The sequence below is a fragment of the Littorina saxatilis genome, linkage group LG4, assembly GCF_037325665.1.
Source record: "Littorina saxatilis isolate snail1 linkage group LG4, US_GU_Lsax_2.0, whole genome shotgun sequence".
Taxonomy (NCBI): domain Eukaryota; kingdom Metazoa; phylum Mollusca; class Gastropoda; order Littorinimorpha; family Littorinidae; genus Littorina; species Littorina saxatilis.
Genome location: NC_090248.1, coordinates 3213565 through 3231064, shown reverse-complemented (window position 1 = coordinate 3231064; position 17500 = coordinate 3213565). Strand labels below are relative to the sequence as shown.

Below are 17500 nucleotides of genomic sequence, written 5' to 3'. Positions count from 1 at the left end.
GCTCGATCTTTGTTCCTTTGTGTGTGTGTGTATGTGTGTGTGTGTGTGTGTGTGTGTGTGTGTGTGTGTGTGTGTGTGTGTGTGTGTGTGTGTGTGTGTGAGAGTGAGTGTGAATGTGTGTGTTTGTGTATGTGTGTGTGTGTGTGTGTGTGTGTGTGTGTGTGTGTGTGTGTGTGTGTGTGTGTGTGTGTGTGTGTGTGTGTGTGTGTGTGTGTTTCAGTGAGTGATTTATCACAAACAGTCTCAATGTAAAACCGCCTGGCACTACAAGACAATCATTTAACCTTGTTTTTATAAGGACATTAAAATGTAAATAGTATTTGAGTCTTGAATGGCGATCTATTTAGCAGAGCTAAAGATGTCAATGTTTAGCATGATTAGCACAAAACGTGTGATTTAGGTCACTTCGACCTTCGTTTCCCTCGCTCTGCACGAGATGTTACGTTGTATTACAGCAGGTATCCGAACAGCTCTAGTTATACGGCTATTAAATAGGGATTCGACATGATATGATTTTCTATGTGTCTCTGTCTCTGTCTCGGTGTATCAGTGTGCGTGTTTATTTTCAGTCAAGTGACTCGTACTTTCTCGGTAATTTTATTAATTTGTTATTCCCATGTACTCAGGCGACGCAGGCGCAAAGAAAAGCCCGACGATCAACATGGGGCCGGAGCTGAGATGACCGGCAGTACTGACCCACTGACCACCGCACACAGCGATGACCCAAGCAGCCCTCCTCGGGCCACCACAGCGCTGTCGTTCGCTCCTGTACCGTCCATGGCAGGTAATGTGTGATATGGTACACGAATTATAGTGGCATGGTGGTTGTTAAAACTCTAGTGTTCCGATAGTATATTGCAATAGACGCGGTTGGCAAATTGTTGTCGGGTTTGTCTGGTTTGTGAGAGTGAATGCCCGTGTGTGTAGTGAGTAATTCACACACCCTCGCTAGTGACTGGCCTTTAATGTCACGAGGGAAAAATAATGTAACTTTTTCAAGTGACTCAGTCACTAGCTAGGGATATGTTTGAAACACATGGACACCAGCACGTTTGGAAGTTTAACTCTTTAAAAGCAAGTGTATTCATTTTTTTTTTACAACGCAAACAAACTCGACAGAGTTATTTCAGCAATTTATGTTCGCTATTCAAACAAAGAAATCAAGTGGTCAGTGGCTGAACACGTAGGATCAAATACTGCATAATAACACCCACCACTACCATGCGAAGACACAAAAAGGAACATGAATGTATATGGGTCTCTCATTAATCAGGATGGAAGTTGATTTTGTTTCAATATCAGAACGAATTTAATATGTCATTTACATTTCCCCTTGGATGCTTTAAGCATTCTCAAAATATGACAGAACAAAATCCTACTTGGATTTTGCAATGGGGACGCTAGTCCTTGTGTTAACGTTGCATTTACTGTGAGCTAGGGCTTCTCTGTTTCCATCATTTGGGAACAACACAATCAGCGAGATTGTTCTTGATATCAGCTCTACATCAATAATTTAGTTCCTGATAACAGAAGAGACCGCATCTGGATCTAAGGATAAAACCGATATTCAAGTAATGACAACTTCTTAAGTTACTGAGTATACATCACGCAATGCCGTTGATCAAAGGATGGAATACTTAATCACAAGCATTTGTAATATGTTTTCAGCGTACGCTAACACAAAGCACCAAGCCGAGGTCAAACCCACAGTAAAACCCGGAGTAAAACCCAAACCCCATCCGCCAGCTAAAACTAACGAAGCCATCTACGAAAATGTCGCCATCTCTAACCAGAAGCCCAAACCAGAATCGAGCATAGAACCCAAATCCGCTAATACCAAAGCTTCACCCAAACTCAACGGTACCAAGAACGAGGGCGCTGCGAAGGAAAAGAAGGGGAAGCCACCCGTAGCAATCAAGCCAACCAAAGGGAGAGCATCTCGCGCAGGGACGGAAACTCCCCCGGAACCGTTGGCGGACGACGAGGAGGAGGATTTCGGGCCGACGGACGCGATTTATGGAAATGAGCAGCTGTACGGCAACATCAAGCCGACAGGAATCCGCCTGGACAAGCTGCAGGACACTGTGGCGAAGAGGATGAGCGATGGATCGATGGAAGAAGAGTTTATGGTAAGGACATTGGTTCTGTTCCTTTTTATGTCATTGTTTCTCTCATCGGTACATGGACACAGCCGTGTATAACATTCTTTGTATTCAGTCGACTGTGCATCCTTTGTGGGTTTACAGACTCCGCCTTTTATGCAAGCCTCTATGTACTTTGCATTTTTTTTCTGGAATCAGTCGACTGTGTCTTTTCTGTTAGGGTATATTCTTTATCTTTTATGTACGTCTTTAGCCAATGGACTGAACCTATTTTCTAAAGCCGTTGCTTTACACCATACCAGATACGTACTATAAGACAATGTCACAAAAGGTCACATTTAGCATCGCAGTGCCTTTACTAGTTTTTATGGTGGTCTTGTCAGTATTGTTTTATTATCGGATATCTATCAGCGGCATTTCCATGACACAGATATAGGCAATAGCTTGATCATACACACATGTTTAAATAATATAGAGCATCTACACTAATGACGTCTTCTTTCTCTTGCACTTTGGTAAAAAGGCTCTTTCCTTTCATTATAAACTATTATTTTACTACAAGGAGCATTGTAAGCATTGTGATGACACTTGATTTGTTCGATTCTAATCCCAGCAAATTGTGTCCCAACCGTTCTAGAAAATAATGTTTCGTTATAGATAATTACTATTTGACAATCTTTGCTAAAGTTTCGAGCTGTTGTGTTGTTGTGTGTGCAGCGTATGATCCCCAACAAAGACTTCAGTCTGAAGAACGGACAGCGAGACGAGAATTACTACAAGAACCGCTTCAACAGCATCCTGCCCTGTGAGTCATACCGACAGTTATACCGTCAACATGTTCATCCGTCTTCCTTCCTTCTAACGTTCTCTTCTCTATCCTCCTTCAGTCTCTCTTGTCTTCAATCTGTTGTGTTAGCTGTTGTTGGTGTCTTGCGTTGTGGTCATTTTGATTTGATTTTTGTTTGCTTTGTCATGTACAGCATTGCGGGGCGTTTGAATCACAAAGCATTCGTCCATTAGTCGTTCCCTTTACTCGCTTTTCAAATGCGTTTATTCTACAATGTGCATAGATTTTCAAGGGGGACCTGGTTTGTGGGAAAGGAAGGGGAGGGTCTGCTTCGCTTTTTTCGTCTTTCTGTTTCTTTAAACATAATGTATTAGATGTTCCATTGGAATCAATGGCGCAAGAATTGCTGTGCTTCCTTGCTACTTGGTTTTTCTTTCCCAAGAACTAGAGTCTATTTGGGACATACAGGGGCTATATGCTAAGACAGAATTGCAAACAGTGAAGAGGGCATTCAATTCTAAGCCATGTATCTGCTGTCCACAGACGACAAGAACCGGGTGGAGCTGGAACAGGTGGATGGGGACGATGCCTCGGACTACGTCAACGCCAGCTTTGTCAGGGTATGGTGAAGTAAGGCGTCGAAGCTGCTGCTGATGCTGATGATGATAATGATGGTGATGGTGATGGCGATGTAGTCAGGTTTGGTAGGGCTTTATAGGGATTGTTTGGTTCACATTCTTCCAAAAGCACCATACATGTATTTGGCCCAGAGGTCACCCATGCCATACTGTTTCCATTTTTGCCGACTGCCAAGACGGGCGCCCCATGGGGCCGCCATATTGGCAAAATCCAATATGGCCGCCGTCCGGGTTACATATTGTTCACTGGTAAAAAAACTAAAAGGGCTAGAATCATGAATGATATCACATTTTAGGTTTTTTTGGGGTCGGGGAATTCGATTCAGATGTTATTTCAATGATCTGTGGTCAAAATTCAATATGGCCGCCATCCGGGTTACTTATCGATCACAGGTAAAAAAACTAAAAGTGCTAGAATCATGAATTATACCACATTTTAGAAGTTTTCGGGGTCGGGGAATCCGATTCAGATGTTATTTCAATGATCTGACAGAAAATTCAGCCTCATGGCCAAGGACCAAGCCCATGAACAGTCCAACAAAAACCTCCAGACACACGGTGGAGCTGTTGGACTTTATGAGAACCCCGAAGCTCTTACACTGTTTATGCTGGCCGGACCTGACTGCACGCGGGTAGTTGAGGAGTTTGAGGCCGTCAATGACCCACCATTGCCATCCACCGCTCACCACGAGGAAGGACACAGCTTGCAGTTAAAGTTTCAAAAGGATGTACAAGCGTTCATCAAGGTGGTAGAGCAGCTGGGCAATCCTTTCCTTGTTACAAGTCATGAGCTCATAGCACTCGATACACACAATGTCATGGAACAAGCCGTTACTGATTCTCTATCTCAAATCGGTGAAACTGGCCAAACCCTGCATGCAGCATATGTCATGGACAGATTGGAAAAGGCTTCAGTATCAGTAACTGATTCAATCAAGCGGAATAACATGCTAACCTTCGCCAACCGACCTGACCCCAATAAGAAAAAAGGTACAAAGGACAGCGGCGTCCAGAGGCAGAACATGATGTTAATCACACAACTTTTTCTCTCACTCCAGTCACGTCCCGATGCCGACATGACAGACTTCTTTCGGTTCGAAAATCAGAGAGAGCCACCGAGCCTGGCGGATCGAGGGTTGCTGCGATCAGGGACAAAATCAGACATTCTTAAGTGCCTCAATGCACCCACTGGCCGCGCAGATGCTGCCAAACAAGCCACAATCGTGGTGTTGGACATGGCAGCTGTTATCCACATGGTGCGACCCACAACAGCAAATACATTCAGCGAGTATGTGTCACTCCACATTGTACCATATCTGGAGGCCCAAATCACAAGCAGTACCCAACGCATTGACGCCATATGGGATAATTACCCAGAGGAAAATAACCTCAAAGCGCTCACACAGCAACGACGTGGAAATGGCCCACGGACAAGAGTCGGTGATGGCAGTACTCCAATCCCGAAGCGTGACTGGAACAGCAGATTCCTGAAAAATGAGGAAAACAAAAAGGAGCTGTTCTCTTTCATCACCACACAGATCTCCAAGGCTGACATGGACGGAAAGCTGCTCCTGAGTACCCGCTTCGAGACCGTGCTCTCCAACAAGTATTGTGACCTCACAACACTTCAGCCGTGCAACCATTCCGAGGCGGACACCAGGATCCTCCTGCATCTGGCACATGCAGCAAAGCAGGGTCATACAACAGCCTGTGTTCGCACTGTGGACAGCGATGTCGTAGTTTTGACAATCCGGTTCTTCGAGTCCCTGGGCCTTTCAGAGCTCTGGGTGGGCTTCGGTACTGGTAAAAACTACCGTGACATACCAGTCCATACAATCTACTCTGACCTTGGCCCGTCAAAATCCTTGGCACTACCCCTCTTTCACAGCTTAACGGGGTGCGACACGACTTCACAATTTCTTGGATGTGGCAAGAAGACAGCATGGGCAGCATGGACAAGCATACCGGATCTCACCGACACACTAGTGGCTCTCACGCATGACCCTGACCTCTTCAGTCTTGAGTCTGTGCATATGCAGTGCCTCGAACGCTTTGTCATAGTCATGTACAGCAAGGGGTGCAGTGCAGCTGATGTCAACACGGCCAGATATCAACTCTTCTCCACTGGATGCAAACTGCTGGAAAAGCTTCCACCTACCCAAGCCGCACTGTTCCAGCATGTAAAGCGAGCGCTACTACAGGCGAGTTTCTACTGGGGTCAGGCCACCTCAATCCAGCAGGAAATTCCTGACTTCAGTGAGTGGGGCTGGCACAAAGATGGCACCAATACCTGGCAACCACTATGGACCACTCTAAGCGACGCTTCATTGGCATGTGCCATTCTCTTGCAATGTGGCTGCCTCAAGGCATGCACGGGAAGGTGCAAATGCAACCGCGCCGGTGTCCGATGCACGGTCCTCTGCAAATGCGAAGGCGGGTGTGTTAATAACGGTGGTGATGACCAGTAGGACTTGTTACTGGAATCATAGAGTGCAAATGCAACAGCGTTAGTGTCCGATGCACGGTCCTCTGAAAATGTGACGGTCCTCTAGCACTGCAAATGCAAAGGCGGGTGTGTTAATAACGGTGGTGATGACCAGTAGGACTTGCTGGAATCATAGAGTGCCAGCCAGAACATATGCATAGTAATAATAATCCTGTATTGAATGCACACAGCGGCAAAAAGTGTCTTGCCACTACAGATGTCTCCGAATTATTTGAATTAAAATTGTTCCTGAATAATCATTGATTTTTTGGTATAATTAGAGGTGTTTGGGATATTTTGGTTCAGATTCTTCCAATAGCACTTTTTTGTGACCTTGAAGGGTAAACTTGACTTCAGATCATTGAAATAACGTCTGAATCGGATTCCCCGACCCCGGAAACCTCTAAAATGTGGTATCAATCATGATTCTAGCACTTTTATTTTTTTTACCTGTGATCGATATGTAACCCGGATGGCGGCCATATTGGATTTTGACCTCAGATCATTGAAATAACATCTGAATCGGATTCCCTGACCCCAAAAAACCCTAAAATGTGATATCATTTATGATTCTAGCATTTTTAGTTTTTTTTACCTGTGATCAATATGTAACCCGGACGGCGGCCATATTGGATTTTGCCAATATGGCGTCCCCATGGGGCGCCCGTCTTGGCAGTCGGCAAAAATGGCATGGGCGACCTCTGGGCCAAATATGGTGCTTTTGGAAGAATCTGAACCAAAATATCCCTACCTACCCTGACTAATGGTGATGATGATGATGATGATGATGATGATGATGATGATGGTGAATATTCATCCTTTTTCAACATAAATAGGACACACATATTTCAAGTCTAGCAGCACTTTTACTTCGTCGCGATATAACCTTCGTGGTTGAAAACGACGTTAAACACCAAATCAAGAAAGAAAGCAGCACTTTTACTCGAGCGCAGGGGTTGCAAATTAAATCCATAAAGAGTACGTTATTGTTAATTGACTTTGTGTGCAAACAATGTTAAAGTCCCCAGAGAAAATATGACCCAATGTGCATACATGCAATAGAAACAGAAGCATGTATAGGTACTATGAGTTTTGTGTTGGTTGGTAAGTTTGTTTTGTGTTGTTAGCGTCCCTTCGGTCGATGTGGCTAGGTGGGACGGGAGTGTGCGTGTTACAACAAAGGCCAATCTGCTTATCTGCTTCTCTTGCCCAGGGCTACAAGTCCGAGAAGGCCTACATCGCCGCCCAAGGACCCAAGGTGAACACTCAGGACGACTTCTGGCGTATGGTATGGCAGGAGGGGGTCGCTCACATCGTCATGCTCACCAACGTGAAGGAGGGAAACAAGGTATAGTGACACATGGTTCATCATGGGATAGTATATGGATGCATCGGTAGTATAGTTGAGGGAATACATCATGCATTATAGGTGTAGATCCCGGAGTACGGTATGGGAGGAGGGGGTCACTGACATCGTCATGCTCATCAACATCAAGGAAGGAAACAAGGTATTGTAAATGTAACACAGGTGCCCCATGCTAGACCCGAGTGCAGTAATGCAACTGTCAAATAGCCTCTAAGGGATAGAATCATGTGTTGACTTGTGGCGGATGGTATGGCACTGACATCGTCATGCTGACCAACGTGAAGGTGGGGAACAAAGTACGCTAACACAGGTGTCTCTTGCATGATATTACACAAGTGTGGTGATGTCCCTGTAGTACAGTTGAAGACATAGATCACTCAAGATGGTATGGAGTATGTTATGGCAGGGGGGGGGGGGGGGGGTGTCACTGATAATGTCATGCTCACCAAGGTCAAGGAGAGAACCACAAGTACGGTAAAACACCTGTCTCAAGCTGATAGAGTGTAGTGATGTCACTGTCAAATAGCCTCAAGTCGACAGAGTTATGTGTTAACTTGGTGTGTATAATATGCCAGGAGGGGTTACTGATATACTGTGCCGGAGAGGAATGTGTCTTTTTAAAGCATGATTAATTAAGAACGTCCCGGTCATCGGACCCTCCAACGTTACACTGGGGGTTTCAATGACCCCCTATGCATTATGATTGTGAGGAACCCTGCCTTAGTATAACACTCCGCAGCTGTTTAACAAATGTGTCGACGTAATGTTGTGCAGCCCAAGTGCTACGAGTACTGGCCGGCCCAGGGAGACAAGCTGACCACTGAACACATGGAGGTGACGGGGGTAGAGGAGGAGACCAGAGCTCACTTCGTCATCAGGACCTTCGACCTCAAACAGACGGAGGTCAGTTCCATTGGTTTATATATTTAATTGAAGGCAAACCGCATGTTTGTGCCGAATGTCTTTTGAGTGTATAAATGTACTGATTTGTGTTTTACATGTACTGTGAAGCCGTCCCTTATTCGTTATTATTTTGTTTCTGGTCCAGTGTGTCTGTTTGTGCAATCGTAAGGCAAAGGCCTGGTTCCCACTAATAACTGGTTCGTTTTCATACTGACAAAGAAAAGATCGTGCATAATGCTGTACTATAATGCAAAGCACTATTGCTGCGTGCACACTCCAAGTGTTCTGTCGTTTCTCGCTAAACAGAGGCCATTGGACTGCGAACTATGAACACATACTTTGTTTTCAAATGTTAATACACAATTATATGCTTTATGATGAAATTACTTTGAGGATGAAAGTGGCATGTCCATGTCAATGTTCGGTATTTTATTTCAGGTGCCGGGAGATTGGTTCCCCATAAATATCGCTTATTTTATTGCGCGTGCCGAAAAAACATGTAGATCGAGCATTTATTTCCTTTTGTTTCTCAAAAAAAAAAGCATAAAGAATAATGATATATACATGACTGCAGGGCTCAGAGAAGCGGCGTGTGAAGCAGTACCACTACCAGAGCTGGATGGACCATGAGGTGCCCGCCACCACGCCCCTTGTCAATTTCTGGCGTTACGTCAGGTCACGTGCTCTACGCACAGCTCAAGCCCCGCCCCTTGTTGTGCACTGCAGGTACAGAAAAGTATCACAGTCTTTTGCTTTTGGGTGATTGGAGTCAGTTTATCTGGGGTAGTTATAACATTTAAAGAAAGGACCAAGAAATGTTGAGGCTTCGAATGAGGTTTTTCAAGATCCAGAATAGCTTTGCCCGATCCCAACTGACCCAGAATGTGAGTAACCTTGTAGCTTTGCTGCCACTGCCGGGTCAACCTGAGCTTACCGTTGCGTTGTGTTGCACAGCTGAGATATTTTACTTTGTGTTCCTCATAACTTTGTGCGTGTATCTCTCATGTTGCCTTTGAAATTATAATATATTGTCAACATATTTTGTCAGTGCTGGGGTAGGCAGAACAGGAACCTTCATCGCACTGGACATCATCTACGACCAAGCGCAACAGGAAGCGGAAGTGAACATGTACAATACTGTGGACAGGCTGAGGGATGACCGCTGTCACATGGTGCAGAACAAGGTAACGGTCAAGACTCAATACTGAGAGTCGTGAGAGTCGGGAATTGTGCACGCATTTGCTACATTACAGCGTGGAGTACCTTCATGTGCACGAGTTTTGCCTCCTTGCGTTTGGGATGATTTCAAGCACTGAAAAAGATCAGGCGATACACAAGTATGGGCATCCTCTTGTTACATTGATTTGATTAATTAGCAAAGAAAAAGGAGCATTTTCGAATGTATTATTCGTACAAAGAAGCCAAGAGTCTTCTACAACGGAAGAAGAAAGAAAACTGGAAAAAGACTGAGAAACGGAGACTACAACCCACAGGAAGACCCCATCAACAAACTAGACCGGAGAAGCCAAACCACCATTTTCCGTCTAAGGACAGGGCACTGTGGACTGAAGAAACACCTCAAGAGACTGGGCCTTGCGGATGACGCACACTGTGAATGTGGCTCGGAAGAGCAAACTCCGGAGCACATTCTCCAGAACTGCCCCCATCTAGAGACAACACGCCAGAAGTTCTGGCAAGAAGAGACCAGTGTTGGAGCCAAACTCTGGGGTCCTGCCGACGAACTGCGCAAGACTGCGGACTTCCTGGCAGCCACTGGTCTGAGGATTTAGCACGGCCATCAACATCGAACGCAGAAGAAGAAGAAGAAGAATGTATTATTGTAGATGCATCTAAATCACAACACGGCGAACGTCTCTTTGACTTGTTATGGTTAGCATCGTCAAACAATGTATCTAAAAAGAATACGTCACTAGTGTATCTTGAATTAAGTAGTAGGGAGTACCTTACCATAAAACATTGTACGATTTCCAGGTTAGGAGCCAGCCTTGGCTAATAAAACAACACAACACAACCAACCAATAAACACCCAACCAACAAGCAAAAAAACGAACAACAAAAACGACATACTTTCAACGAAACAGAGCAGCAAAACACCACACAGGTGAGCTGAGTCGTTTGAGCTTGTGTTGTTATGTATATTCCCTTTCAGAACCAGTACGCGTTTCTTCACGAGGCAGTGGTGGAGGCCTACATGAGTGGAGACAGCAGGATACAGATGTCAGACATGGACACCGTCCTCCCACACGCAGTCACCCATCACACACCTAGCGACAGGGTTGACAGAGAGTTTGAGGTCAGTCGAGGTGCTTTCTCTTCTCGTAGAATAATATGCACTTGAACTCGCAGGGATTATGTCATGACAATGGTGATTATTGTGAAATGAGAGTTGAGATTAACATCGAATCCCGTGGCTTAATCCGTTGAACCAGTATTTGGATGGTTTAAAGATCAAGTCAGCGTGCAGTGCCTAATGCAGTTAATGAAGATGCTATGATTTCAAATCCGTGTAGAGTCAACAAAATGTTCACTTACTTATGCTGTTGAAAAAAACAAGATCGAGCTAGTATTGTATGTACGTTTGTCTGTGTGTGTGCGTGTGTGTGTGCTTGAGCGTACAATAATACCAACATAATTGTTTAGTTTGTTCTAGTTTTGTGCATTCCTTTATTTCTTCAAGCATTCAGGTTTAGTTCTACGTCTCTGTATTTGTCTGTATTTGAAAAATCTTTTGTACGTAATTCATGTGTACTTTATTTCACTCAGACCTTGTGCAAGTTGCGCGACAATTCGACAACCCCAACCTACACTACGGCAAGCCTGGAAGAAAACCGTGCCAAGAACCGCAACCCCAAGGCCTTGCCCAGTAAGACTGGCGTTGATTCTCTCCCTTCGTTCACTGCTTTCTTCTCAGTCCCCTCCTTCTCTTTCCTATTCTACTCTTTTCTTTTCTTCCAGAGATTAAGTTGTTGTGAACTGTTCCCTATCACCTGCACCCCCACCCCCCTCTGTTGCAAGTGTGTGTGTGTGTGTGTGTGTGTGTGTGTGTGTGTGTGTGTGTGTGTGTGTGTGTGTGTGTGTGTGTGTGTGTGTGTGTGTGTGTGTGTGTGTGTGTGTGTGTGTGTGTGTGTGTGTGTGTGTGTGTGTGTGTATGCTTGCCTTGTTTGAATTGTTGTTGTGTGATTGCTATTTGTAAGCTTTTTTTTCATTCGATGTTTTGGGTTGTTGTCTTTCGTTAGTGTGTGTGTGTGTGTGTGTGTGTGTGTGTGTGTATGTGTGTGTGTGTGTGTGTGTGTGTGTGTGTGTAAGGCACGATGACTAACGAATAAGTGGGTAGACACATGACGGTATTGACTCTGATGCACGCGTTGCAGACGACAAGCACCTGGTGTACCTGACTCAACACGTCAAGGGCAGGAACCAGTACATCAACGCCGTCTACATGTCGGTAAGAACATATACACACAGACAATTACACTGTTATAAAGAGACAGACGGACAGACACACAGAACGACTAACCAGCTAATACACAAACAGACAAGCAGACAGGCGGCAGGCAAGCATACACAAATATAGTAAATGGGTTTGCGCATGAATTGTTATACTCGTTTGAAAATATGTCTTGAAGTTGTATGAAAAAGGTTAAAACAAGTTAAAAAAAACAAAGGATTACTGTACTCACCGATACAAGAACGAGACAAGACGATACGAATTTTCGCTTATGGAAGCTTCATCAGGAAAAACAAGAACACAAAAGACCACAAAAAGCAGACGCAACACAGAACGAACAAGGTTTGAAAGAACATGGAGGGGAAACACGCAAAAAAGGGAAGGAACTCTAGGAACGGAAATGAATGCAAAGTTAAACAAGTCGCGTAAGGCGAAAATAAACATTTAGTCAAGTAGCTGTCGAACTCACAGAAGGAAACTGAACGCAATGCAATTTTTCAGCAAGACCGTATACTCGTAGCATCGTCAGTCCACCGCTCATGGCAAAGGCAGTGAAATTGACAAGAAGAGCGGGGTAGTAGTTGCGCTGAGAAGGATAGCACGCTTTTCTGTACCTCTCTTCGTTTTGACTTTCTGAGCGTGTTTTTAATCCAAACATATCATATCTATATGCTTTTGGAATCAGGAACCGACAAGGAATAAGATGAAAGTGTTTTTAAATTGATTTCGAAAATTTAATTTTGATAATAATTTTTATATATTTAATTTTCAGAGCTTGTTTTTAATCCAAATAATGACCAAAGTCATTAATTAATGTTTAAGCCACCAAGCTGAAATGCAATACCGAAGTCCAGGCTTCATCGAACATTACTTGACCAAAATTTCAACCAATTTGGTTGAAAAAAGAGGGCGTGACAGTGCCGCCTTAACTTTCACGAAAAGCCGGATATGACGTCATCAAAGACATGTATCGAAAAAATGAAAACAAAAGTCTGGGGATATCATACCCAGGAACTCTCATGTCAAATTTCATAAAGATCGGTCCAGTAGTTTAGTCTGAATCGCTCTACACACACACACACAGACAGACAGTCAGACACACAGACACACACACACACATACACCACGACCCTCGTCTCGATTCCCCCCTCTACGTTAAAATATTTAGTCAAAACTTGACTAAATATAAAAACAAAGGAATACTGTACTCACCGATACAAGAACGAGACAAGGTTAAATAAGATAAGCATATTAATGAAGACAGCAAGTTAATTGCCACTTGAGCAGATATCAGCTGATACAACGTAAATTGTGCATAACCTTCATCTCCCGTGCTGGAGTGTGTAGCGCCAGCGAACGCCAAGAAGAAGAAGAAGAAGAAGAAGTGCATAACATTTGAATATTGGCAAAAGTTAGTTGTAATGTGTGATATCTTTTGTCGGAAAACATATTGGTGAAGGTTGCATATAAAACGTTCCACTGTGTATGTGCATCTTCCACTGGTGTCGCCATGTTTAATGTACCTTTCTGTTTTATGTACCCGCAGACGTTCCTTCAGCAACGGGGCAGCATCATGACGCAACTTCCGCTGCAAGACACTCTGGTAGACTTCTGGCGGCTGGTGGACGGATGTGACGTCAATACCATCGTCAGCATTGGTGACGTCGAGGGGAAGAAGGTACACAATGACGTAAAGGAAATGTAAAGAAAAATGCTGTGTTTGCAACTTCCGCTGTGCAGCTTAGCACTGTATTGTTCGTGTCCAGTTTAGTCGTGCTTAGTATGGCTGTTGCCAAGCCAAATGATCGTGTTATAGTTTAAGGTTCCAGTTGATGCACGGGAAAAGCAATGTCATCAAGAAGCACCGACCGTGATTAGTGTATTAATAACATATGTTTTTGCTTTGCTTCTGTGTGTTACTGGACACATGTAAGTGTATACCAGACATCACATCAATACAAGAAATTGCAATCTTAGTTGTTGTTGTTGGTGGGTGGGGTTTTTCTGCTGTGTTTATTTGTTTGATAATTCACTTGTCTCTTTTATTTCTTGTTGGCTTGTTCTTTCATGTTTTACTGATTTTGTTAGAATAAAAAGTGTTAGTTGTTTATATATTTTGCAATTTCTGCTCGCTAATTGCAGAATATGTGTCGTTACTGGCCGAAAGATGCAGGATCCTCAATGACCACAGGCGCTTACACCATAACTCTGAAGTCCGTGATAAGCAAAGGAGACAGTCTGAACGGCTACACTGTGAACGTGAAGAAAGATGTGAGTCGTTCTGTTTTACTACTGCCGCTTATTTCAGTTTTGTAAATGTTTTGAAAAAAAGATGCGCGCGCGTGTGCGTGTTGTGTATGTGTGTGTGTGTGTGTGTGTGTGTGCGTGCGTGTGTGTGAATGTGTATGTGTGTGTGTTTGTGTGTGTCTGTGTGTCTGTGTGTGTGTACGCGTGCGTGTGTGCATTTGTGTGGGCGTGTGTTTAGAATAGCGTTTTTTTCGTTCGATCCTAGATAAAATCTAAATATTATAGTTTGTGTAGCGCCGCGTTGTTTGTTTTTAACTATTATAGATCACCGTGCATGTAATACTATTATTCACTTTACATCATTCTGTGGCTGTCTCATGATTAAGGGCACATCCAGGGAAGTGCGTGTGCTGCACTACAAAGACTGGACAGGGCAGGTGGCAGACAACATGGCGGACCTGGTTCACCTTCTGACCACTCTGCACTCGTCACACCAAGACAGGGGAGGCAAGCCTGTCATCGTGCAGTGCATGTAAGTACTAGTTGTTTCCCTTTAGCCAGACTGCCTCTTTCGCAGTTCATGAACACAGCAAAACGAAGGGCGTAAAGGATTGGGGGGAGGGGGGTGTCTTTAAGTGTCAGTGCTTGCGTGCATATGGGGATGCGTTGATGAGAGAGAGAGACAGACAGACAGACAGACAGACAGACAGACACAGACAGACAGACATAGAGCGAGACTATTGAAATGTAAAGTTATTTATTTATTTGTTTCTAATGTTTTACTGGTTGTATACACCAGTCAGAATCAATCATTTTACGTTTTATGGACGTCATTGGTATCGGTTGATGTTTCAATGAGACAGACAGACAGAGAGAGAAAGACAGACAGACAAACAGAGCCAGGCATAAAATCACTTCGTCTGTTCTCTTGTTTCAGTGACGGAGCGTCCCAGAGCGGCGTGGTGTGTGCACTGTGGGACGTCATCAGCCGAATGACGTGTGACGCAGAGCTTGACGTGTACATGGCCGTTAGACAGCTGCACACTGTCAGACCTGAGGCCCTCACCTCTGTGGTAAGTTGAGTCTAAAATCACCTGCACAACTGTGTGTCAGACCTAGCATATAACCACGTCATGTCCCAAATAGACTCTAGTTCTGGGGACAGAAACATTAAGTTAGCCTAGCATTGTGTCAGGGTGGCAGAGGGAAGGGGTGGGTGAGACGGGGAAAGGGGGTAGTGGGGTGCAAATGGGGATAAGAGGTGACGGAAAGGGAGAGGGAGGGGGGTGAGACCGGGAAAGGGGGTAGTGGGGTGCAAATGGGGATATGTGGTGACGGAAAGAGAGAGAGGGGGGGGGGGGGGTGAGACGGGGAAAGGGAGAGGGAGGGGTGTGTATGCGGAGGGAGGTATGTATATTTAGTTACATTATTTTGTTTATCTAAAACAAAGGTGTCAGTCGACGGCAGAGTTGGTCAGTTGTCAGATTGATAAACTTGACCCACTGATAGCCAGAATAATTTTTCGCTGCCTTTTCCAGGCTTCTGTGGTTCTTGGCTAAGTGTGACCTGAATCCTGTTCTGTGCACTGTTGCACTAATTGTGTTGTTTGTTATTGCTGTTGGTGTGTGCACGCGTGTGTGTTCGTACGTGCGTGCGTATGTGTGTATGCGTGCATGTATGCGCGTGCATGTGCGTGCGTATGCGTGCGTGATTGCGTGTATACAAGCATGTGTGAATGAAGTTTTTCATAGATCTCACTCGAGTAACGCATGACATGTCCTCTCATTTCAGGAGCAGTACCGTTACTGCTACGAGGTGGCCCAGCACTTCAAGAACTCGTACAATGTCTACGCCAACACCTAAGCGTGAGATGCAAGACACGTTCACAGCTGTCTGTTGGAAAAGCTGAAGACCGTGCAACACATGAACGACGCAACATGACAGCGAAGCCACGCGATGAGAGAGAAAATCAAAACCAGAACGCATTGTGTTTTATACATTTATATAATAATAATAATAATAATAATAAATGAGCATTTATATAGCTCAACATCATAACTTTACAATTATGCTCCTTGCGCTTGACACATTTAAAATTAAAACACAGTTATACAAGCATTTACATCTACATTCATAGTCAGCAACGCTTAATTAAAAGCATTTGCCATGGACAGTTATAAGTGTAAACTACGATTATCTTTTCCGAGTTTAATTTCTTTGCTTTAGATTTCCATTCAGTGTATTTTGAGTTGCATTCTTTTGTTACTTTTCTAGTTCTTCCTTTTTTGTTGTAGAGTTTAATCTCCTTAATTTTACATTCAATGTGTTTACATGTATGTCATTTTTACGTTTTTCTGTCCTTACTGCCCGTTATGCCGGTTGGCTCGCAGGGCAGAAACTAAGGACCTCCACTTCTGTCTCGGGCGAGTCTTTGGATGGTACCCCACGTATGGTTCAGGGTCTGCAGTTTTCCTTACACTGTTCGTCGTCAGGTGTTCTTAAAATTGTTAACAATTACACATTACATAATTATGTTCGTGTAGGCTGTATGTAGTGAAGAGAGACGTTGACCTTGCGCACCTATTGCCGTCTAAGCGTTGTTTTTACCGAAGGCTTTGGCAGCGCAGATGCATTTGATTTTACACATGCTAAACATTCCCGATGAAGATCGAAGGAAAGCCCCCCCCCCCCCCCCCCCCCAAAAAAAAAAAAAGTAATAACTAAAGAAACAAATACAATGTTTGTTTCCGATGACATGGCCAACAAACAAATCACGGTCGATCGGTAGGGCCTGGTTTTTTTGTTGGTTTATTTAAAAGTGGTTTTTTTTCTTCAAAGTTAATACATTATTTCCATTGGTGCATGTGGCTTTTTATTTTGATGAAAATCGTGCAAGCTGTGTACCTTGCATGTCGGTGAGGAGTAACTGTCTATGTACAGTCTACAGTATCGAGTTTTGTCGTTAAGTATGTTATGTCTTTCGATGGGTCAACAAATTTACTGCATGGGGGGGGGGGGGGGGGGGGGGGGGGGGGGGGCGGCTGCTTGGTGGGTTAAGAGTGGAGATTTTTCCGATCTCCCAGGTCAACTTATGTGCAGACCTGCTAGTGCCTTTTCCCCTTTCGTGTGTACACGCAAGCACAAGACCAAGACAGTGCGCACGACAAAGATCCTGGAATCCATGTCAGAGTTCGGTGGGTTATAGAAACACGAAAATCTTTGCTATACTAAAATGTGCATTAATCCTGAGAAACCTATATTCTGTAACGTAGGCAATTGCTATTCTTAAACGTAATTGTTCATTAGTAGTTAACATCGAATTTGTGTGTGTGTGTAGTTTCTGTATTCGTATGTTCCTGTCGTATTTGATGTTTTTTTCGTGCTGAAATTGCAATCAGCATAAAGGGGTTTGCTTTAATCGCTCCAACAAAACGTTCCGCATGATGTCCAAGAGCAAGTCATGACACCATTTTTATGTACACAAATCCTATATATATATATAA

General features: G+C 44.1%; 1 protein-coding gene across 1 annotated transcript in view; it reads left to right on the top strand.

The window, feature by feature from the left end:
• The window catches only part of LOC138965698 (uncharacterized), a 268534-nt gene extending 251844 nt beyond the window's left edge, over positions 1 to 16690 (top strand). The window contains exons 18-33 of the mRNA XM_070337874.1: positions 627 to 784; positions 1669 to 2129; positions 2820 to 2907; positions 3433 to 3509; positions 7226 to 7360; positions 8153 to 8281; positions 8856 to 9007; positions 9330 to 9465; positions 10452 to 10595; positions 11066 to 11165; positions 11674 to 11747; positions 13297 to 13428; positions 13893 to 14021; positions 14384 to 14529; positions 14935 to 15070; positions 15789 to 16690. Coding sequence (XP_070193975.1) covers positions 627 to 784; positions 1669 to 2129; positions 2820 to 2907; positions 3433 to 3509; positions 7226 to 7360; positions 8153 to 8281; positions 8856 to 9007; positions 9330 to 9465; positions 10452 to 10595; positions 11066 to 11165; positions 11674 to 11747; positions 13297 to 13428; positions 13893 to 14021; positions 14384 to 14529; positions 14935 to 15070; positions 15789 to 15860 — 2269 coding nt within the window. The 3' untranslated portion in view covers positions 15861 to 16690. The remainder of the gene's footprint in view (positions 1 to 626; positions 785 to 1668; positions 2130 to 2819; positions 2908 to 3432; positions 3510 to 7225; positions 7361 to 8152; positions 8282 to 8855; positions 9008 to 9329; positions 9466 to 10451; positions 10596 to 11065; positions 11166 to 11673; positions 11748 to 13296; positions 13429 to 13892; positions 14022 to 14383; positions 14530 to 14934; positions 15071 to 15788) is intronic.
• The last annotated feature ends 810 nt before the right edge of the window (positions 16691 to 17500 follow it).